Source organism: Eschrichtius robustus, chromosome 12 (genome assembly GCF_028021215.1).
Source record: "Eschrichtius robustus isolate mEscRob2 chromosome 12, mEscRob2.pri, whole genome shotgun sequence".
Classification (NCBI taxonomy): Eukaryota; Metazoa; Chordata; class Mammalia; order Artiodactyla; family Eschrichtiidae; genus Eschrichtius; species Eschrichtius robustus.
The window spans coordinates 499,282-522,611 of NC_090835.1; the positions used below are offsets into that span (position 1 = coordinate 499,282).

At 59.7% G+C, this 23,330-nt stretch overlaps 1 protein-coding gene across 1 annotated transcript in view; it reads left to right on the forward strand.

Annotated features, from left to right (window-relative positions):
* Positions 1 to 23,330, forward strand: part of CHCHD6 (coiled-coil-helix-coiled-coil-helix domain containing 6) — a 129,853-nt gene that overhangs the window by 13,595 nt on the left and 92,928 nt on the right. The window contains exons 2-4 of the mRNA XM_068557249.1: positions 2,170 to 2,278; positions 5,221 to 5,293; positions 6,882 to 7,026. Coding sequence (XP_068413350.1) covers positions 2,170 to 2,278; positions 5,221 to 5,293; positions 6,882 to 7,026 — 327 coding nt within the window. The remainder of the gene's footprint in view (positions 1 to 2,169; positions 2,279 to 5,220; positions 5,294 to 6,881; positions 7,027 to 23,330) is intronic.

The window sequence follows — 23,330 nt, forward strand, 5'->3', positions numbered from 1 at the left end:
GACTGTTTTCCACTGTGGCTGCACCATTTATTTGCCACCAGCAGTGTATTAGGGTTCCAGCTTCTCCACGTCCTTGCCAATACTTGTTACTATCTGACTTCTTGATTATAGACATTCTAGTGGGTGTGAAGTGGTATCTCATTGTGGTTTGAATTTGCATTTCTCTCATGACTAAGGATATTGAGCATCTTTTCATTTGCTTATTGGCCATTTGTGTATCTCCTTTGGAGAAATGACTCTTCCGATTCCTTGCCCATTTTAAAATTCGGTTATTTTTCTTTGTATTATTGAGTTGTGGGAGTTCTTTGTGTATTCTAGATACATGTCCCTTGTCAGATATATGATTTGCAGATTCTGTGGGTTGTCTTTTCAGCTTACTTGATTGTGTCTTTTGAAAAACAAAACTCTAATTTTGATGAAGTTCACTATATGTTTTCTCTTTGATTGCTCATGCTGTTGGTGGCATATCTACAAATTCACTGCCAAAGCCAAGGTCATAAAGATTTACGCCTGTGTTTTCTTCCAAGAGTTTCATTGTTTTAACTGCTGCATTTAGGTCTCTGATCCCTTTTGAGTCAGATTTTGTATATGGTGTGAGGTAGGGGTCTAACGTCATCCTTTTGCACATGGATGTCCAGCTCTCCCAGCACCATTTGTTGAAGGGACTATTCTTTCCCCATTAAATGGTCCTGGCACCCTTGTCAGTCAGTTGAGCACAGATATATAGGTTTATTTCTGGGTTCTCAATTCTCTTCCACTGCTGTGTATGCTTGATCTTCTCTTGTTCTATAATCATTAATTAGCTATTTGATTTGTATCTGTCTTAAATACTAGAGGGACTCAATTATTATTATTATAATCTTTACCTGCTAAAAGAAATGGTCATGGTAAAAAACTGAAACACAGAAGTGCCGAAAGTGAACGTCCTGGCCTGGCTGCTCCTGCCCCGTGTGCAGGACATGCCCCAGGATGTCTGGTGTGTGCTCTGAGTGGATGCGTACATGGGGAATGTGCGTGTGCCAGGGTCAACGTGTATATATCGCAGGTCTGCGTCTTTATAATTGTGTATCTTTTTTACGAAGTCGAGATACAAAGTGTCCTCTGACTCTCACGGGTCAGCGGTGGCATCCTTCCATGGCAGGCACGTCTTACCTGTCCTTTCTCGACAATTCCGCGGTGTTTCATAGGAGGCGCACCGTCATTTCTCTGACCACTGCCTGTCGTCGCTGTTATGTTGTTTACTTCTCCTGTGCGAGTCCAGCGCCGCTGTGCACACACGTGGGAGCACTTTCCTCGCCTGGATCCCTGAGGTGGAGCTGCTGATGGTGGACTTCGTCCTCAGGTCATCTTAACGTCTCCCCTCGCTGTGCTTTGTGATGCCTTGCACATACTGGGCACTTAATAAATATTTATTGATGTAAACTCTTAGGGGTTATTATTCTGGATTCATCCCTCGCTGGCTGTTTCATTTCAGTCACCTGTTTTATGACACCCTCTTACCCATTTCACTTCCTCTACAATGAAGGAAAGATTTGATTATCCAGTCGTCACTGGGGGAGCCAGGGTGAAATGAGTCAGGCCGTGCTGGATTTTCTGCTGTGACTGTGGCCCTGGTGGAACTCAGACGGGAGGGAGAGGTGGCCCCGGCCCTCAGGGTATTTACAGACCATTAGGTGAGGCCGGTAGAATGTGAGGCACTTCCTAAGAGGTGCGCCTGTTATAACAGGGAAAGGATTGGGAGAAATGGTCCTTAAGTTGGGTGCTGTCTGGAAGAGCCCACCATAGAGGGACCCTGGGACGCCCACAGGGAAGGGTGAGGTTTGCACAGCTGGAGACTTCCACCCTCTGTACAGGGTGGGGCTGCAGTGGTTCTCAGCAGAACGGATTCAGGGCAGGCGAGAAGAAGGGGAACTCGGGGTCCCCTGAGTGTGTGGGAGCAGCCGGGAAGCCAGTGGGGGACACGCTGTGGCCCGTGGAGCCCAGGCTGGGCGTGGCATTGACCTGGCGGGTGCCAGGCCAGCACGAGAGGTTTCTGTGTGGAATTCCTTAACATTGTTGGAGTTGGTCTTGAGGAATTAGTCTGCTCAGAAATCTGGGGTGTGGGTAGAGGGGAGTCTTCACTTCCAGAGGGTTCTGTCATTTAACTGTTCCCCTCAATCCTTCCCACAGCTGTCTGAAAACGTGGTCAACCGCATGAAAGATCCCAGCCAGCCTTCCAGAGTGGGGCCGCTGACCCCTCCAGCTGCCGCCCTTGGCTCCTCTGAAGGCCGGGAGAAAGGTAGGCCGGGGTGGCAGTTCTGGGCGGGGACGGAGTGGGTGCTCCTCCTGGAGATGAGCTGCCGGCTGAGCCCACGGGCGGTGCATGACGTGAGCGCTTCCCAGGAGAGAGTGGCCCCCGAGCCGGGCGCTGCCTGTTCAAGGACTGCAGCGCTGTGTAGTCAGAGCCTCTGTGACCATGACCAGGGCCGGAAGTTCCCCACTGTTCCAGCTTCTCCGCACGCTAGCAGTGAGTGGGTGACCTTGGCGCCAGCCCCAGAGCTCTGACCTGCCCTCACGCTCCGGGGTCCTGGCCCAGCTCCTGGGACGGTGCTCGCGGGGCTTCCAGGAGGGTCGCCACCCCGTGCCCCCGGCTCCTTCCCCGGCTCGCTGCGGAGCTGCTGCCTGAGCCGGGCTGGAAGCGCCTTTGTTCCCCTCTGTCGTGTCCGTCACAGGTGAAGAAACCTGTGCTTTTCTCCAAGTGACTCCTGTTAACAAACAAAGGAACAATAGAGTTTGAGTGGAGAATGTATGGTGCAGAAATATTAAGATACTACAAACAAGAAAAGTCCTCGTGGCAGCTGATTAATGAGAAGAGCTCGTTGATGAGAATCTGGGTCCCCCTGCTGTAACCTGAGGTGTGAGTTGTACACTGACGGGCTGGAGGGGCCTGGCCGTGCGGGGCATGGATGCCGTCCCAACCCACAGTGAGTGACTGCGGCCTCACATTGGAGCTGTCTTCTCCGCCGATCGGCCCCGTTTGGGTGCAAGCACGTAGGAGGCCACGCCCTCGTGTCCACCCGGCATGTCCTGAGTGCCAGCCAGGGATGCGGTCATGAGGCGCGCGCTGGCACATGCAGGCAGGGAGACGGGGACCCTCCCCCAAGGCAGCCCAGCTCCCGTCAGGAGCTGCGTGCGCAAGCCTGTGGCTTACAGTGTCACGCGACAGTGCGACATGCAGCAGAAGCCCGCAGAAGACGCCCTCGTCCTTTTCCAGGGGGTCATCCTCACCGTCTCTCCAGCCGGCTGGAGAGAGGGTTGAAGAGGCCTAACGTGAGTGAGCGAGCTGTAGAAAGGGGAGAGGCAGAAGGGACGAAGAGGGCAAAAATTGCTGAAATATGTCAGGCCACGTCAGTTTCAGCCTTGGAAGAGAAAAGAAGCATTTGTTTCAGTCTTGCTACGTTTGAGCAGTTTAAAAAGCAAGAAGAGTGGTTCATCTGTCATGTGGTTTTGGTTTAACAAAGTACGTTGCTGTTTGAGGGTGAGTTTTGAGTTTCTGAAGGCTGGATTCTTCAGCATGGGTGGAATGCCCTGAAGTGGACTCATTTTAAAATACTTTTACTTTTAAAATGCAGTGTTTGCTTTTACTTCAGTGATAGAACAAGATTAGAAAAAGAAGTTAAACCCTTACGCCAAACCATACCCCAAATGCGTGTCAGAGGGAGTCACAGACTGAACTGGGAGAGGTGAAGGCATGAAGCTAGAGCGGCAGGTAGCCTCCTAACCCCGTATCAGGCGAAGAGACCTTCAGTGAAGGGGAAGAGTGGAGACTGTGACTGTCACAATTAGAGACGGTTGAGAAGAAATAAATGAACAAAGAGTGACAAACTAGGGAAGCAGAACCCACACGGAGTGAGCAGTGTTCATATGTAAAGAGTCCCTGAAGCCCTCTGATGGCTGCACGGAGAATGTGTACAAACGGTCAGAGAGGTGACGAGAGTCCCAGCTCCACGGAGGCTTGACACACTCGAACCGGCAGGCTGCCACGGAGCGTGGGCGCGGGGGTCCGGCCACGGGCTCTGCAGTGGGTGCACGCGTTACTTTTGTAGTCGTGAAAAAGGAAAACTGTATAGAAAGCAGAAATAAACGTGATAGACCTTATGTCACTAGAGTTGTTGTAAGTCAGGCCCTAAGCCCGGGGAGCGTTCACGTCAGATCCACACCAGGCAGCGGTGCCTCCTGCACGTTCCTGGCCGAGGACCTGGCGCGGCCCCAAGGGCTGCCCTCCCCGGCCCAGCGCGCCTGCCCGGCCTTCCAGGAGAGGCGTGGGCCCGGGTGAGTCCCGGGGTGCTGTGCGTGGCGGGGGGCCTTCCCGAGGGGCTGAGCGTCCCAGCCTCCGAGGTCAGCAGCTGAAAAGGTCTTGGGAGAAGCACCCCCTCCCGTCTTCCTCCCAAAGCCAAAAGGTCTTGGGAGAAGCACCCCCTCCCGTCTTCCTCCCAAAGCCTGGTTCTCCGGCCGGGTCTCGTGTGGCCCGAGTGGCTGAGCGTGGAGGCCTGCGATGGGGTGGAGGACGTGTGACCAAAGCCTGAGCGGAGCGGGGACGCTGAAGCCTGGGGCAGTGGGGAGAACGTCAGTGTCACTGCACGGTAGGAGAGGAGAGTGAGTTGGGTTTGCTCGGACATCCCCACGTTCTCGGCCATGGGAAGGTAGACCTACTGCGGCAGCTTAAAGAGCCCAGTACTACTAGAGGTGAAGCAGGTGAAAGGTTGTATAGATGTCCTTAAGTGGGGCGTTGGCCACATTTAGGATGAGAACCCTACAGAAAGGGGTCTGAGAGAAACAAGACGTGAGGAGCCTCCCCCCCCAGCCCCCGCCCTGCCACGCCAGCCGAGACCCCGGGGCTGTGCTTTCAGCTCGGACTGAGCAGAGCTTCCCGCAGCCGGTCTGGCCTCTGGGGAAGGTGACCTGGATTCCCAGTGGCCGCAGAGGGAGGAGGGGGGATTTGGATCACCGCACTCAGGTGTCCACGCTGACCCAGCGACCAAGCCGTCCTATGCAGGAGACGGGCAGAGGGGCCTTCGGGCCACCCCTCTCCTGCCCACAGAGTAAGGCTGTGTTCTGTGTCTGCCTGGGGCACATCCATCCATGGGGTGACGTCCTGGGCCCTTTCCTGGGTGACACTATGCCTCTGTCCGTCCGTGGGTTGCTGCTGATGGACCGACCTTTTCTTCTCCCCCTTTGCAGAGTCTAAATCGCCCAGGCCGGAGAGTGGCGGTGGCCGGCAGCCCTCGGGGGCGGAGGTGGATCTCCTCGAGAGGTAAGCCGAGGGCCCACTCACCCCGGCCCTGCGCTCCGGCCCGATGCGCCTTCCTCACCGGGTACCTTCTCCTCCTAAAGGCCGAAGTGTTTGCGTCACAAATGCCGTCTTATTTAGGTGGGATGCCAAGCCTGTGATTTAGGTGGCACTAGTCCCAGTGTTTAGATGAAGACACTCGCGGGTGTGGGAGGGCCAGGACTAAATGGCCGAGTGGCCGCACTGCTAGCCTGGTGCGTGCCGCTGTGTTTGCAGGAGCTGCCTCCGCAGGACTGGCTCCAGGGTGTGGGTGGCCTCTCCCAGCACAGGCCACAGCCCAAGAGCTTCCCTGCCCGGGGGCTGGTAGGCCAGCAGCCGGGCCCAGAGGTGCCCAGAGTGCACCGTGAGTCTCCAGGCCTCGGGGAAGGCAGAGCTGAGCGCCCCTCTCCCTGGGGTGTGGTCCGCGGAGCCCGGCGTGGAGTTGTCACAGCGCTGACTCAGTGAGCCGTCGGCTGGTACTGAGGGACCTCGTCTGCAGCCTCTAGGCCGTGGCCTCTGTAACAGGGACTCGGAGTTAGCTTAGGGGCCCCCGGTCAACCACAGCTGGACGGCTCCCTCTGCAGGTCAGCCCAGCCATAGCTGTTCCGTGGTCAGGGGTCAAGACCCCACCTTCTGAGAATTTCCAGTCCTTAATCCCAAGAGGCCTCCCAAAAATAAATAACCAGAACCTTTTTAAAAAAATACTTTTAAACATTTTAAAAACGTTGAAGTAACACATGTTAATGGAAGACTTAGGATAATATACATGAAAGGGAAAAACTGCCCATCGATTCATCATCCCTTGTTAATATTTTGGACTATTTCTTTCAAATGTCTTCTTTCCTCTAGTTTAGGGTTATTTTCTCAAAGTCATGTAAAACTTTGTGTCTTGCTGTTTTTACCAGTCTTCTAATTATCTTCCCTTTGTTACGCCTCGTCGTAGGCGTGTTGATTGCCGAAGGCGCTGTATGTGGGTGCTCAGTTTTAGAGCAGTGCGTGGCACGGTGGGCCGTGTGGCGCTGAGGGCCTCACGTCTGGCACGTGCCCCCAGGCCGACCTGCTGCGGCCCTTTCACTGTGTGCATTTTCTACACCCTAGTAAATAACACTACTGAGAACATCTCAGGGCCAGTAACTTTTTTCTCTCTCTAGGATGATTTTATTAGGAAGACTGGAAACAGGTCCAAGGATAGGGACACGTTCAGGATGGAGAGTTGAATGTTTAAAAGGCTTCTGAGCCTTCCCGCCCACGGGTGGGGGAGGTGGGCTGCCCCCCCACCCGCCCCTCTAAAGGAGCGGCTCGAGTGAGGGTTGATCCCCTGCCCCGAGGATCTCTCATTTGGCGTTTGGCTGTCTGATTCCTCACCTGGTTGTCAAGCCTCCTGCTCCCAATCTGTATTGTTCTGGCTGAGAAAGTGTCACACTGTCCCCGCACACGCCACTCCCAGGGGATTGTCACTGGTGCCTGACCCTCTCTGGTGGCCGCAGCGTTCCACCAGCCTTCACATCCGTGGCCCCTGGCAGATGAAGCGAGCTGTGTTTGCATCTGCGTCTCCTGTCTCTCCCTGGCCCAGGTGTGACAGGGAGCAGGCCGTGGTCCAGGACGAGCTGCTCCAGGTGGCGACGAGGGACACAGAGGCGGCTGCCAAGCCCCGGAACGCATCCCTGCGGCAGGGGGAGGGCAGCATGGACCTGGAGACGCAGCGGTCCGCCCAGCTGGTGAGTGTGGGTCCTTGGCTGGCCTCCTGGCTCAGTGGCTCTGGGAAGTAGAGGTTGGCCCTGGAACCTGATGGGTCCGAAGTCCCAGCTTCTCCTCTGTGGAAAGGGTATCTTTCTAGGGACCAGGAGCGGGGGTTCTTATAGCCCCGGCTCTGTCATTGATTTGCTTTGTGGCCTGTGGCCTCAGGTCTGCACAGTGAGAGCTGGATCGTTGGGTGCTGGGTCCCGGAACCTCATAGGTGTAAGTGCTGTGAGGACATGTGTTCCAGGAGGGTGCAGAGGGAGAGTACTGTGGGCCTGGGGCCTTGCAGCAAGCCAGAAACAGGAGGAGAAGTCCCCCTGAGAGCGGAGCCGAGCTATCCGCCCGCTGGCTGGGCACATCCTCCAGCCCCAGGCAGCGTCTCGGACCGTCCTGGTGGTCACACTCGGGCTTGCCTGCGGCTCGAGAGGAGGTGGTGAGTCGGGGGCCCAGCAGTGCTGGCAGATCGCGGAAGCACACCGGGACGGCTGTTGCCATTCTGGGTACATTTAACCGACGGGAGGTACCATCAGGGTCTTTCTGCTGTGGGTGCAGGCTGCGTGTCACAGCACGTGAGGTCACAGTGCCCCAGGGGCCACCACGTCATCACGGCCCGGGTCCCCTCTCCTGCGGACCCGGTCGCACTCAGCAGCAGGAGGAGGATGTTCCGGAAGCCCCAGCACAGGTCCTCTGACATCCCTCTGCCTGGACGGCGCCAGGGCCTGTGGCTGGGCCAGCCCTCGGCAGAGGGAACTGGGAGGGCTCCGCTGGCTGGAACTGGGGCTCTTTTCTAATCACGTTTGCGGGGAGGTGGGGGTGGGCATCCGGATGGAACTAGGACCGTCAGGAAGTATTAATTCTCTCAGTGGTGGAGTGTGGGGTGTTCCCACACATCCAAGGAATTCTCGACACCAGCCGTGTGTCCTACAGTTCAGATCAGTTGTGACACTGTCTACCCGCGGTGGCATCAGATCCCCAGGTTAAGGGCTTCGTCCCACAGGGCTGCCCCCCCCCCCCCCCCGCCGACCTCTCCCCCAACTTCGGATGCCAGTTGAAGCCAGGTTGTCACGTGTGCTTCTGACCCGCCAGCTGTAGATCAGAGGTTCCCACGACCCCCTCCTCAGGTTTGATTAACTTGCTAGAGCAGCGTGCTAGAGCAGAACTCAGAGGAACACTTTACTTACTAGATCGTAGGCTTACGATAAGAGGATGTGACTCAGGAGCAGCCCGATGGAAGAGACGCACCGGGGAGGGCGTGGGGAAGGGTCCCGAGCTTCCACGCCCCTCCCCGCACCCCACCCTCCTCTCCCAGTCTCCACGCCTTCCCAGCCTGGGCGCTCTCTGAACCCGCTCCTTCGGGGTTTCTATGGAGGATTCCTTACGCGGGCGTGATTGGCTACGTCACGGGCCCCTAGTGACTGATTCCACCTCCAGCCCCCCTCCCCTCCCGGAAGGTCAGGGGCTGGGACCCACGTTCCAGGCCTCTGATCACACGGTGGCTCCGCTGGCATCCAGCCCCATCCTTGGGTGGTTTCCCAGAGTCACCTCATCGACATAGGGAAAGACACCTTCATCCCTCTCAGCACAGGAGATTCCAAGGAGCTCTGTGCCAGGAGCAGTGGACAAAGACCAAATACATCTTTCTTATTATAAATCATGCTGTCATGGCCGGGAATGGGGTGGGGAACAGCCGTAGCAGCACCTGGCACCACGTGCTCCAGAGGCCACGGCCGGGACACCGGGAGCAGCTCACCGAGCTCCACAGAAGGAAGCTGGATGGTGTGAGGGCGCCACTTGGACGCCCCCTCCCGGGAGGGAGAGCGGGCCTCTACCCAGATGTGCAGATCATGCAGCAGGCACGTGAGACACGCAGGTTGAACTGGGCCCTCGGGAAATAGCAACAATGTAGGATCCTCGCCCCTGGGAAACTTTCAGCCTAGTGGGAAGACAGACTTGAACCAAAAACTGGAAACGGCCAAACCGTTACAGTGAATGTGAGACGGAGGCAAAGAGGACATGCCTGGGATGCAAAGGCCGTGGTGTCGGCCGAGGGAGCAGCTGGGCTGAGCCGGGCGGGCGGGAGGCGGCACTGGACGTGGTGAGGGTGAGCGAGCGCGTGCGCCCTGCAGGAGGCCGTGGACGAGGAGCCTGCCCAGCGACGCCGAAACTGAGACGGAGCCCCGGGAGCTGCAGGGGTGGGGGCTGTGCTGTGACCTGTGGCCGCCTGGTGGAGAATCATGATGCAGAGAGACACCTGGTGAGGACAGGCAGGCAGCCCGACAAGCTGGTGGGAAGGACCCAGGCCGGGGACGTGCAGGGTTCGTCGGCGTGGATGGAGCGAAAGCGCTGGCGCCTGGGACAGTTACACAGTGGGCGTGGCAGCCTGCAGGGCTGAACTGTCACCTGGAATGTGGTCACCACAGCCAAAGGGATTCACAGCTTCCCTCCCTCCTGCCTCCGGCTCAGGTGTGGCTTTCCTGGCAGGAAGGGTATCTTTAGAGGGAAGAAGACACATCCTGCCTGGACTCGCCCGGACGTCTGGGGGGACGGTGCCCTCTGCCAGAGCTCTGAGGACCCGCGGGGCCCGTGGCTGCCTTCACATTGCAGGTGTCCGTGACTCCTTGTTGGGGCCCCGCTTTTGATTGTTCAGTGCCCACTTGCTCGTGCAGTTGGCGCCGCCATTCCCTTTTAGGAACTTACCTGCTTCCTGTCTTGTGTCCCTGGGTGGGATTGCAGCGGCCTCTTTCCCTGCTCAGGTCCAGGCAGGGTCTGGGCACATGGCCCAGGCAGCCAGTCACGCCCCGGCCCAGGACCTGCAGTGCTGGGTGAGTGGGAGGCCGCTGATGGGGAGGACCGCGTCCCACACCTCCACGTGCCCTGGGCATGGGCTGGGCAGACACAGAGAGACACGTGGCTGGTTTGGAAGGCGAGGTGAGGCAGCTCGGGCCTGCTCTGCGCGTTGCCCGGGCAGAGGTGAGCGAGGCCGCCGCCGTCACCTTCACTTGGTCGGTGTGGTCGCAGATTCTTTAGTGGAGGTAGCCTCAGAACTGTGCTTTGCAGGGTTTAAAGTAAGAGCAGAAAGACGGGGAGAAGAACCTGAGGGGAGCAGAGAGGCTTTTCCCTCCTCCCCCGAGTGCCCGCCGGGCGGGACGAGTGCCGGGCGGAGTGCTGAGGCTGGATCCAGGCTGGGCCCCGGGCTTTGCCCCGACCCTGCACCTGCAGCCTCGTCTGGAGGGTGCTGAGCGCGCTGACATTTAGCATGCCCTTTGCTCTGACTTTTACAGTATGGACTTTGCAATCCTCCTCTGCACGAGGGAATGATTGAGCTCATTACTGGGAAAAGTTCATAAAACTAACAACAACGAAAGGTAATAATTTTTATAACCTACTCCTGAGGACCGAAGCATTCCCGTTTCCTGCCCAGCGGCGCTGCGGTGAGCTGCCGAGTGTTGATGCGCATTCCTGCGCGTGCGTGTCTGACCCCGAGTTCCTGTGCCCGAGCACAGTGAGGCCGAACAAACATCGGTGCTTGGAGCAGAGGAAGGTTTCTTGCAAGGAGACAGAGGGCTCAACCCCCCATCTCCTGAACTCCCCGAAGGGTTTCAGCGAAGTATTTTTCAAGGCCAGGTGAGGGAGGGGAGTCGCAGGGTGTGTGATCAGTGGGTGCACAGTTCTCTCACGGAACATTGGCTGACGGTGGGGTAACAGGGTGGGGTCACAGGGGCCAATATCATCAGTCCTCCGGCTCCAGGAGGCCTGGGGGCTGCTCATGGTCATCAAGTAGTTACCATCTTCCATTTGGTGGGGATTTTCACATCTGTAAAACATCTCAGGAGTGTGCAATAGATACTGTTTTCTGGGCGCTTCTGAGAGGAACTAGAGCAGAGGAAGGGAAGGGCCTGCCCTGGAAAGGCCCCGTAGGGTCCTGCTCGGTGACACGAGGGCTGCGGAGCCTCAGGTGTAACTGGGGTGGAGGCCTGGGCGTCAGCGGGGCCTGTGTGACGTGTGCTTCCCTCTGAATCGGGGAGGAAGTTTGGAGCCCAGATCCCACGTTCCAGAGAGGAATATGAAAGAACAGAGTGGTTTCTTGGCCTCAGTCTTCTGGTGCCAGAGCTTTACAAACCCAGTGGATGGAGCAGCGAAGGCCTGGCAGAGCCGTCCTTTAGGGAGAGTGAGATTTACGACCCTGCCTGTTGGATTCCTGACACGTATTATTAGGAGTGTGAAATTGCAGTACACCTGATAGAAAGTAAAAACTTCCATCTCTTTTCTTTTCCAGTGAGCGATTCTTTTATGACGTTATGTATATGTTCTCTGGGTGCCTGTCATATGTCAGGCACTGGGTTAGTTTATTGATACATGGAAATAAGTAAGATATAGCTGCTGTCCCCGAGAGGCTCTGTGCTTAGGGGCGTTCAATGTTCTCACGAGTGGCCGCACAGAAGACCACGTGATCCCAGCACAGGGCATCCCCTTCGGGAGGTGATCATCTAAGGAACAAGACGCACAGAGATGCAGGAGGGGAGAAGTAGAAAGAAAGGCTGCGGCTGAGGTCAAACTGAAAGGAATCTGCCCAGGCCCAGGAGGCTCCTGGTGTCTAGGGCCGTCCCTCCGCAGGCAGGCGGGGCCTCCACAGGCCTGGTGTAAGGGCCGCCCCGCCCTGCCGCTGGCCACCCCCGCCCCTCCCACAGTCACATCTGCTCAGAGGGCGGGGGGGGAGGGGGGGTGCACTTCATTCTTTTACGGAATTGGAGCAGTCAGTTAGAAGGTGTAGCGTGAGGCCTCCTGGGTTCCTACTTTCCTTGTTCAGGTCAAAGTTAAAATCACTCGGCCTTGTGGTTAGAGGATATGACAATTTTTAGAGAAAGGAAAACTACAGGTAGGCTCGTGTGAAAACTGGTTCAACCATATTTTAAGCTGGTTATACACCAAAAAAAAAACTTTGGTTTTATTTCTCATATACTTTATACAAACTGGGGGTGGAGGGAGGGCGTGAATCCAGACGCGGGCTAAGAGCTGGCACCACGTCCACGGCTGGCCCTCGGCGTATCAGGCCTGTGTCATGAGGCTGCAGGGGTCGCGGGGACCGAGGAGGGAGCCTGGCACGAGTGTGGGCCCGTTAAGCCCGAGGTGGCGGGCGGGGCACAAGCAGGGAGGAGGGGGCACCTGTGGCGAGTGGACAGCGGGTGGCCCTTCCCTCTGAAGTGGGGCCGGCGCTCTGGGTGCCCAGCAAGGTGCCTTCGGTGCCTTCGGGTGAGAGGCTGGGGCTCCAGGGGCTTCGCAGCCCGGCCGTCTACCGGGTCTGAGGGGCCTCGGCCGGTAACGCCAGAGGCTGGAGACCCTCCTTAGTGCTGACCTCGTGGGGCAGATGGCCGACGCGGTGCCTTCCTGGTGCCACTGCTTCGTATTATCAGGGCACGCGTCACGGGGCATGTCCGTTAGCGCCGGGGATGAGCACCAAGCCAATGGTGGGCTGGATCCAGGGCGCTGAGGGCAGCCTTCCCTCCTAGGCCTCTCCAGGGACTCGGCTGCTGGCCTCAGCCAGGCTCCTGGGCATCTGCGTGCCTGATGGGCCCCCAGGGCCCGGGACGCAGCCTCCCTTGGGGAAACGCAGCCGCGGAGGCTGACCTGGGCCGTCTGACGGGCACCGGGGCTGAGGTGGCACCTTACTGACCTCCCGCTTCGTCCCTCGTGAGGCCCAGGGCCTGGCTGAGAGTCTGGGGCCTTCCTGTCGTGAGTGGGTCTCTTGCGGCCTGGGCGAGCCCAACAGCGGGGGAGACCCGGCACCCCTGCGCGCACTCCGTGCCTGTGGGTCCTGAGGGGCCGGCCCTCTGCCTGGCCCACGGGTCCTGAGGGACTGTCCGTCCGCCTGGCCTGTGGGTCCTGAGGGGCCGGCCCTCCACCTGAGCCCCGTGGGTCCTGAGGGGCCAGCCCTCCGCCTGGCCCGTCCTGGCAGCAGCCTGTTTCCTTTTTCTGCCCCTGGGGTGGAGCTGGGCCAGTGCCTGCCTGCTTCTATGCCTGCTCCAGGATGCCAGCAGGCTGGGGAGAGGGGAAGACCATGGGTTATTTTAAGTCTGTTGATGTGGTTTATTCATATAGTCTTTGGGGAGCTACCATTCTGCCTGCTCCTTTCTGTGAAGAAAAGGAGCTACCATTCTGCCTGCTCCTTTCTGTTTCAGATTTGTCAATTAGCAGACTGTGTTTGCCTCTTGGGTAGATGCCATTGCTGGCTACTGGCAGGGTAAAGAATGGGAAAGAGGTTATTTGGCTGACAAACCCAGCAGTGGGACAGGGGAGAGTCTCAGGTCTTCAGTAACCCCCACGTCTGCTCAGTGACCAAGCCAGGTCCCCATCTTGTGTGAGTGTCTGGGTCAGCACGGCATGTGCGCCCATCGGGACAAGTTTGGCTGTAACAGAAGCCCAGGTGCGGTGGCTTAAACGGTGGGGGCGTGTTTATTTCAAGAACAAGTCGTTGGGCAGAAGGCCTGGCAGGCACTGTGGCTCGCAGTAGGCTCCCTGTCCTCCTTCCCTCTTGATCCGGCAGCCTCCTCAGGGCTGCAGCGTGGCTGCTGTGCCTCCAGGCATCACGTCAGTTTTCCAGTTGGGAAGAAGGAAGGGCCCAAAGCCTTTCCTAGTGAGGTTTTGTTGTTTATGTGGGAGGGACAGCCTCCCTAGGGGCCTCCTCGGCAGAGTGGGGTCATAGGGCCACCTCTGGCTGGAAGCGGAGCTGTGGTGGTGATTTTAGGTGGACATTTGACACCCCCAGATCAAAGAAGGGTCTGGGTGCTGGTCGGGTGGTGGGCTGGAAGGCTCCCTGCTGTGGGACCTGGGGACCTGGGTGCAGAGTCTCTATGGACACAGCACAGCCTGCACCAGCCTCGTTTCCTCGCGTGTCCAGTGGGAACGTCTGGAGCTGCTGGGAGCAGGTGGAGCGTCCAGCTCGCCGTCTGGCTGGTGGGGGCAGGGGTGCCTGCTCCCTCTGCGTCCTGCCCGCCTCCCCCAGGATGAGGGGAGGAGGAGCTGCGTCTGGAGGAGGCAATGGGGGTGATTCTGTGCAGAGGGGACGCTGCACAGGGGCTGAGGTCCCGTCCTCCTTCCCGAGGAGCCAGCACCCCTCACCTGGGCTCCTTCGTTCTGAAGCCGACCTAGGCTCCCACGGGGCCCTGCGCTCTCCTGACTCCCAAGGGTGTGGGGTGGAGGGGCCGTGCTCTCATCGAAGCCCAGGTGGGAGTGCTTCCTGGGCCCCGGGCTCTCGTGAGGCTGAGGGAACCCGCTGCCCGCATTCTTCCCCACGGCAGGCAGCGTATCCCACTGCTGGACGAGTCGGTAGGCTTTCTAAGGGAGGATTCCGGCGCCCTGTGCTTTGCTAGGACCGGGGGGGCCGGGGGTGTGGCTACTGTGTGAGGCCTTTCCATGATGCCCCTGGGCCACACGGCCCTGCCGCCCTCTAGCCTGGGCTTGGCCCCATGTCCCTTTGCTCCTGCTAACTCTGCCCTCTGGGTCCTCCCCTAACGCACCTGGCGGTGTCTGCCCACAGGCCTGCACCCTTGCCCCGTGGCCTCTCCGTCCTCCCGCTCCTGTCCCTGGGCTGTCGGTGTGCAGCCAATGGATGATGGCACGGATAGGCTCTGGGTGTCAGACGGTGTGCAGCACAGACGTTTGTGGCCGGCCGGTGGACCCAGGGCCGCCCTTGTCTTCCCACTGACACGCTGGCCATTAATAGAAGCACATTGTGGGTGCCCTGGGGAATGTCAAGCGGCTGCAGGTTGGCGCGGGAGCCCATCGTGTGCTTACCCTCCTCGGGGAGGGTTCCTGAGCCTGGAGTAGCTGCTCTGTGGCGGGTGCCCCGTCTTCCTTTGTCCCTTCGACTGTCTGCGGGGCTGCCTTGGTGTTCACTCCAGAGCGGAGGGCTTTGCACCTCAGGGTTCTCAGCCCCAACCGCTGCTGGGCCCCTGGACTGGGGCCGGGCCGGCCTGGGGGCCGCCGGGGGCCAGGTACCTGCCCGAGAGCCTCACCTCAGGCCGGGTCGCTTGGCCCAGTTTCTGGCCCTGGTCCCAGCCCCAGTGGAAGCCCCTTCATGACTGCAGGGGGCCACTGGGACCACTGGCTCCTCTTCCGGCTCTAAGCTTCCGGAGCTGTTTTCTTTTTTCGCTTTCACCTTGTCTCCTTGTTCTCCTTGAGACCGGCTGGTGCTGCCCCGGGTGTCATGACTGGGGTCTGAAGCCCGGGAGCAGATGACTCGCCGGAAGAGCTGGGTCTTGCTCTGGTCAGGGGTGGTCCTGCAGGAATTGCTGGAGGCTTGGGTCGGCTGCGTTCTCCTCTGCTCCGCGTGTGGGGTCTTCCTGCACCTCAGTTTCCCCCCCAATACGGTGGTGGTGAGGATGCCCGCAGCTCAGAGGTGTAGTGGGGGTTAAACGAGGTGTATTTTAGCTCCTAGGAAGATGTCCGCACTTAGTCGGTCCTCAACAAAAACTGCACCTGGACGTTTCTCAGCCAGGCCTGAAGTGAAAGCCTTCCTCGCCGTCGGTTTCAGGCTCATGCTCCTCAGCTCCCCGGTCGTTGTTGCTGCTCTGCTGTCACGTGGGCTCTCGTGACCTTGACCTTCACCCCAGGTGTCTGCCTGACCCGGAAGGGTTCGCCCCCTCCTTCCCTTTGTCCTCCTGTCTGGCCCCACGCCTGCTTCCTGTGCACCTGGGCCTGGGCTCCCAGGGCCACTGCAGGGGGTCACGCTGGGCCAGACGGTCTTGGGCTCTTGACTCCATCACTGCTGCTGGCTCGGCCCTGTCTTTGCCCTGTTCCAGGGGCCCCTGTGCCCCCCCCCACCCGGCGCTGTGCCGAGCCCTGTCTGCACCTGCTGGCCCAGTCCTGGCTGGACTTTCTTCGTCCTGGCTTCGCCTCCCTCTCTTCCCCTTGGAGCTGCTCTGTCCCCTCCGCCTGCCGTCTGAAGTGCCCCCGCCCTTTGCTGCAGTGTCTTGAGATCAGAGTTTGCTTCTCAAACTCCTCAAAGTTTGCTTTTCACGGCCATTGATACTCTGTTCTCAGAAACAACAGATCTGGTGACTCTCCTTCATGTTTCCTCCGTGGGGTCCTTGACACAGAGGAGCTGCCCTGTCCTTTAAATTCTCCTTCTGCGCCCCCCGCGCCTGCCTTTCTGCCTGCTCCACCCGCCATCCACCCGGTCCTGCCCTGCCAGAGCCTGCGGGCCGGTGGGAGAGGCAGACCCCGGCCAGTAGACGCTCACTGGATCACAACGAGGGAAGCGTGACGCGGCCGGAGGGCCAGGAACTCAGAGGACCAGCAGGACCTGCGTTAGACGGAGGTCAGCGAGGGCTTCTCTGGGGGGCCGACCTGGGAGTCAAGGCCTGGAGGAGCAGGAGGGGCGGGGCCGGGGGCCTGGGGCCGGGGGTGGGGTGGGGCGGTGAGCTGGGGAGCTGCCAGCGCAGTGTGGGGGCGGGGCAGGGCCACCGCGGAGGGGCTTGTGGGCGTGGGGGGCGTGCAGCTTGGGTGCAGTAGGGGCCCCCAGGGGGGTTTTCACAAGGTTCTGTATGGAGAACAATGGGAAGCCGCCACAGTCCTGCTGAGAGGCCATGGCGGCCTGGACAGCGGACGGCGGCCAGTGGGCGGGAGGAATGGGGGGAGGAGTGGACACGTGGGTGAGGGAGAGGAAGAAGGAAGGTTTGTGCGGGGGTCTCAGTGCCCCAGGGGGGCCCGAGGAGTGCGCCCTCTCTGGCCTCCTGCCTGTCCCCATTCCCAAATAGGCGAGCTGCCCAGGGGGGTCCCAGTGTCCAGGAGGGCAGAGAGCAGGTATGTGAGGAGGAGGCCCCCAGGTGCTCCTCCTCCAGGTAACAGGCCAGGGTGGGGGGTGGTCCGGCGGTTCCTTGTCCCAGGATGGGGAAGGGACCATAGTGCACGTGCCCACTCAGTAGTTTGAGGGCCAGACCCAGGCGCCCTCCTGGACGAGCCTTGTTGCCCAAGGTGGCCGCGTGGCCGTGCCTAGCTGCAGGCTGGGGACAGCGGGAGACCTGCTCTGGGGTCCCCACAGAGCCCCCCTCATCTGCTGTGCCCTGCCCTCTGCTCAGGGCCTGTGGGTGCTGCCCAGACGGAGCCCTCCGGCAGAGCGTGTGCAGAACAGCCGTCTTCCCCCCGGCCCTGGGCCCTCGGTCACTCGCCGTCACTGCTGCTGTGACAGCACTCCGTTCCGCACGTCCGGCAGCACCTGCGGCAGGCGCCGTGCCCCCAGCTCCGCCCGGACTCCACACGGCTGTGCGGGAGCAGAGGTGTCCCCGAAGAGTGGACTGTTTTTGGCTGTCCCTTCCCAGTGGCCATTGGCCGTCCAGGCAGCTGGCCTGGGGGCTTCCGCGGAGGCCTCAAACTTAGGCCTCTTGTTGTGAAGAGGCCCCGTCGGGAGGCTGAGTGTGCTGAGGCCCGCGGCTCTTCCCGGGCCACCTGCCCACGGTTGGGCCCCGGCCAGGTCTCACAGAGGAACGGTGGTTTCCAGCAGGTCAGGTGGAGTCAGACAGGGGAAGTCCTCCTGGGCTGGAGCAGGATGCGGGGGCGGGACTGAGGTCGGGTCCCAGCTGGCCCGGCCGCCGGTGCCGGAGTCGCGCGGGGGCCTGGTCCTGGTCGAGGACGGCCGCCTCTGCAGCGCGAGGCCCTGGCTCAGCCCCCGGTTCCCTCCCGGGCCCTCCCCTGTGAGTAGAGCCACAGGCTTTCGTGCTAACTCCCCCGCCCTAGCCTGAGCCTCGTGCATCCCGGTTAGCGCTGCCCCGCCTGTCGCCGTAAGCGGAAAGCCCTGTGGCAGGTGCTCAGCCCGCTCCCATGCTCACGCGGGATTTGGCGGCAGTGTCCAGGCCCAGCCTGCCCCCTCCTCCCGGGAAGACGCAGCTGACTGAGGGCGGCTGGTGCTCTGCTGACCCCAGCACAGCCCTCCTGACCTCCAGAGGCTCTGGAAGGCTGGCAGGGAGAGATGGACATGGAGGGTGGCCTCGTCTTTCTTGCCCTCTGGTTTTCCCTGGAGCCCCCAGGACATGGTTCTCCCTTTTGTCCACCCGGCGGGGCCCCGTGGGGCTGGCGTTCGCCCCCGGCCTGTCCTGGCACTTCCTCCCTCTTTCTCCCTGAGAAGAATTTGCCTGTGTTGCCCTAACTTGCTTCCTGTCTCTGCTCCCTTGGGGGAGCTGGGGATTCTGCTCCTTTGCTGGGCTCTCTGGCCAGAACAGTCCTGAGTTTCTAGGATCTTAGCGTGGAGAATTTTTAACATTTGGTTACGTCCAGCAGCTGGCATTGGAGGCTGTGGCCTAGCCTGGGCTCAGGAGCCAGACTGCCTGGGACCAGTCCTGCGTCCTGGCTGTGCTCCTTGGTCGTCAGTTAATCTCTCGCGTCCCTTCTCTTAAAGGGGGCAGTCGTGCCTGGTCAGTCCCTAGGTTTTCTGCAGAGTCTCGAGATAATGCACGGAAAGTGCTGGGGGGTACTTGGCACACGGCAGACTGAACGTTGCTCTCGCGCGGCTCAGTGGGGGCAGGGGTGGGGGGCGCGTGAGTCCTGCTGTCCCCCCCGCCCCAGATGCGCCCCTCACGCCTCACGAAGCTCCCTCCTTTGAGGCCCTGGAAAGGGGTTTCTGTTCTGAAGAGGTCACGGCCGGGTTTGGACCAGACAGATCTGGTCCCTGGTACCTGCCGTTGCATTGCCTGCGCTCAGGGGGCTGGGGGTTCAGGTCGGTGCTGCTTGTGCGGGTTTGGGAAGGTGGGGAAGAACCCAGTGACCCCATCCTGCTTCTCATCCCGTCACGGGAGCGGGCGGAATGACTGTGGTGTTACCACAGCCAGCATCCTCGTGCCCTTGGTGGTTGGAGCCTGAGGCCGAGTCCTGGAGCCTCTCCCTGTCCTGCATGTTGGGCCCACGAGGTGGCAGTCCTGGGCCGCGCTGGCTGGGAGGCCGGCTGCGGGGAGCAGGCCTGGGCGGGAGGAGGGCCTGGATCTAGCTGAGGGGCTTGAAAGGCCCCTCGTCCTGCCTGACCTTCCCCTGCCCCCTTCACCTTCTGCCGGGAGATCTAGGCCTCTGTCCGTCCCCAGGCCTCCCTTTGTTGTGCTGCTCTGGGGGCTGGTCCCGATCCCCCAGTGGGGCTGCCCAGAGGGACAGGGGTGCAACCTGTCTTCCCGCCCGGTGGGGCTGCCTGGGGGAGGGCTCCCCTCTTCTCCTGCTGTATTCTCACCCAGAAAGTCGCTGGCGTCCTGTAGAGGAGGGACAGCGGGGACCAGGTGAGGGATGGGAAGCGTTGGGGTTTCCTGCTGGGCTGAGCTGCGCTCCCGCTCGCAGCTGCCCGCCGCTTTGCTCCTGGAGCAGCTAAGTCCCTGCTTTCCTGGCCACATACTGAGATTGGGGCCAGAGAAGAGTCTGCGGTCCTCGTCCCGGTGATCTTCCCAGCCGGCAGACGGAGGCGACATGGGGTTCCCTCCACAAGCGCCTCCTGCGGAGCCAGGCCACCGCACGTGCCTGCTTCTCAGCTCCCTTTTGCAAAATGAGCAGGTTCTGACTTTGCTGTGGGTGGACAGATGCTGCGGTTTTGGCAGCGCTGGGATGTTTCAAGGCCCGGGGAAGTCAGCTAACAGCACCGACTGGAGCTTCCCACGGCGAATAGCTGTTGGGCTTCAGGACCCTCCAGCTGGCCTCCGAGGTCAATTGGCAGAAGGTACCTACCTTCAGTTGACTTTCCTGCTGAAACCAAGATCCTGGGGGCTCCTGCTGCCCTTTCCCGGAGGCCGAAGAGGAGGGGTCTGCAGGCGCTCAGCTGGGGGGCTGCGGCCCCTGCTCACCTGCCGTAGCTCCTTCCAGGCCACTGGCCGCCGGGGTGGGTCCTGGGCAAACACTGCAGAGCTTGTGAGTCGGGACCTTGTCGGGCCTGGAGACCAGCACCTCCTGCCTCTCTTCCACCTCCCCTTCCCCCAGCAGACAGGCACTCTGCCCAGAGCCTTCGTGGGCCGCCTTCCACACCGGCGGGGAATCAGGGCCTTTGGGCTTTCTTCTCTCTCCCCCGTGGGCCATGGCGCTCCAGCGTGCGTCTCAAGTCAGAGGCCCCGGACCTGGGGCCACCCGAGAGACCCAGCGGGGCGTCTTCCCTGGGGGTGGGGGATGGTGTCCCGGTTCTGGGTGGAGAGTTCCCGGCAGCACAGACGTCCCTGTGGCCCTGGGCTTTAATCTCCGTTTACAGGGACCTAGGCCATGTCAGTCCATAAAAGAATCACAGTGGGGGCTTCCCTGGTGGCGCAGTGGTTGAGAATCTGCCTGCCAATGCAGGGGACACGGGTTCGAGCCCTGATCTGGGAAGATCCCACATGCCGCGGAGCAACTAGGCCCGTGAGCCACAATTACTGAGCCTGCGCGTCTGGAGCCTGTGCTCCGCAACAAGAGAGGCCGCGGTAGTGAGAGGCCCGCGCACCGCGATGAAGAGTGGTCCCCACTTGCCGCAACTAGAGAAAGCCCTCGAACAGAAATGAAGACCCAACACAGCCAAAAATAAATAAATAAATAAACAAACAAACAAACAAACAAACAAACAAACCCAAAGTTTAAAAAAAAAAGAATCACAGCGGACAGAGTGACAGGTCTCTGAGCCATAGTCTGCACGGACCGGAGAGGGAGGTGCTGAGTCGTAGAAAAGCCCAGAACATCCACCTGTGTTACTCAGACCAGTTGTGTGGCCTCGGTGCCGTGTCTGCGGGCGTCAGTGTCTCCACCTGTGCCGGGGCCGGGTGCCCCTTCAGAGCCTCCCTCGGGAGACGTGCCAGCAGCCGGCTCAGGGTCAGGCCCGCACCGCGTCTCCTTCAGCCCCTGCGCCCGCGCGCGGCCCATGGAGGGTGTTCAGACCCCTGTGCGCGTTGTGCCGGAACACCCCGTGGCCCCCCTGGGCTGAGCTCCTTCTGAGGTGCTGGCTGTTGGCGGAGGAGGGAGCTGGGGCAGGAGGCCAGCCCGTCCGGGAACATTCTTCCTGGCGTTTCCTCTCCAGAGTGGGCAGCTTCGAGTGGCTCAGCTGCCAGATGACAATCCTGTGTGCTCTCCCTAATTGGTGTTCAGGGGAGATTGATTTTTGCCTGTGTCACTGCTGCTGGAGCCCCGACGCCTCTGTCCTCAGGGACTACGTACCTCCAGATGAATTTTGTTTTCAGCCACCGCAGCATCCATCCTCCACTTTTCTAGAAGGACGCGTTTAGGAGAGATGAAGGTAGGTACCTTCTGCCAATTGACCTTGGAGGCTGTCCCTTGGAAGGGTCCCAGGAGAGAAGCTGACGGTGGACGAGCAGATGGCCACCAGCAGGAAGTGAGTCTGTGGCCAGTCTTCCTGGATCTGAAAAGTGGTCATCTTCTAGACTCCTGGGGAAGGGGGTCTGCAGGAAAGTCGGAGCGCCTGAGCAGACGTACGATACCCTGCCAGAGGGGGAGCCAGGGCAAGCGCAGGGCGGACGTCAGGCGCAGAGGGCACCAGGAGGGGACTGAGGAGGGGAAGGGTACAGGAAACTCCAGCTCTCCGCACGGTCGCCCTGGCTGGCTCGCGGCGGATGGACGTCGGCGGGGAGGGGTGTGCAAGTGCAGACCATCGGAGCTGGGAGCAGGTTCCCAGCCTGTCACTGGGTAGGGGACTGAGGCCCAGATGAGGTGGCAGTCCTGTCCAAGGACCTGAGCTGGTGCCCGTGTCTGAAAGCCCCTGGCCTGTGTCTTGGGCTCTGGGCTGGCCGCGCCGGCTGGGGTCATCTCTGAGGCTGGGCTGCACACGTGGCCTCAGGAAGTGTCTCTCACACCGTTCCTTGAAATCTGGTAGTTTCCCTGAGCTCCCCAAGGATTCTGCAGTATATCTGTATTTGAGTCACTGTAGCTCTGTTTTTGGCAGCCTGATTATTTAGGCCTGACAGGTAGGCACAACTGTCTCATTAAATGCAGATATATTTGTGTGGCTTGGAAAAAAAAATGGAACATTCCATTAGTCTAAAAAAAGAATACTGGTCGTTCCTTTTATTCGTAAACTCAGTGTATTAGAATTTGCTGTCATGAAATGTATGAAGTGGAAACAAAGCCTCTCTTGTCCCTCGTTGCTGTGATCTGCTCAGGTGCTGGGTGCTGTGGTGCGTCCCGGCGGGTGTGTGTGCAGACCCTCCTGTTGCCGGGGCAGGGACAGGCTCTGCAGACGCTCCAAGGCTCAAGGGCCCCTCGCCCAGAGCCCTGCAACAGGGCTGGGCTCTAGGCGACATCCCCCCGGGCGTGTGACAAGGAAGGAAAGCAGGGGGTTGGGTTGGAGAGTGGAGGACAGGTGTGCTTTTCTCTCTTCTGAGGTGGAATTCAGGTCACACATTTTAAATTTAATTCAGCGCATTTCCTGCATTCACATTCTTGTGCGACCATCACCTCTACGTAGTTGGAGAACATTTCCGTCACCCTTGCGCGGCTCTTGGGTGTGCTGCTTCCTATGGGACATAGCCTATGAGCAGGGGCGGGCAAGAAGTGAGGAAGCGACCGGGGAGGACCTGGGGCAGAGCTTGCCCGGTGGAGGGGACGGCGAGTGGGGCGGAGCTGCTCTGGGGACTCAGGGGCCTCACCGGGAGGCCAGGAGCTGGGCACCGAGCAGAGGGAGGGGGCACTGGAGGCGGGTGGGGGCCTGCGCGGCTGGCACCTTGATCCGGTGGGCATGCTGCAGGCACTCAGTAGGTGCTGCTTCCTCCCCGGCTGCCCCCCTGGGTCCCATCATAGCTCCTTGTTTATCTCAGTCTGGTTACCTGCGTGTATCCTGTTAAGCGAGGCAAGCAGGCGTGACGTGTGTTTCGTTTGTGTCCTGCTTCTGCAAACTGACTAGTGGTCACACATCTCTACCTCTTCCTCCCATTTGTTTCCTCATGGATAAAAATCTTAGGAAAACATCAAACAGTATTTATGATTTCCTTGATAAAATTGCAGTTCTACTTTTCTTGAGGGCATTGCCTCAAGAAAAAAAAGATATGACCTATCTGGCGAAGGTCCAAGGAAAGAGACCTAAAATTAGTAAAGCAGGGGTGAGGTGGTGGGGTGAGAAGGAAGCAGGGCTTCTCTGGGAGCAGTGCTAACAGTGGGGCTCCTGTGCCCCGTCAGGCCAGGGCTGCGTTGTTCACAACGCACGGACTCCTTCACCAAACCCAGACCAGGGCCAGGAGGGGTTTCTCCAAGATTGAATGGGAAGTGCTGGTCTTACTGAGCACAGGGCATCTTGGGGGGAACACCATGAGGTGGCACACGCCAGAAACCTGAGCCAGTTTTAAGGAAAGTTTAG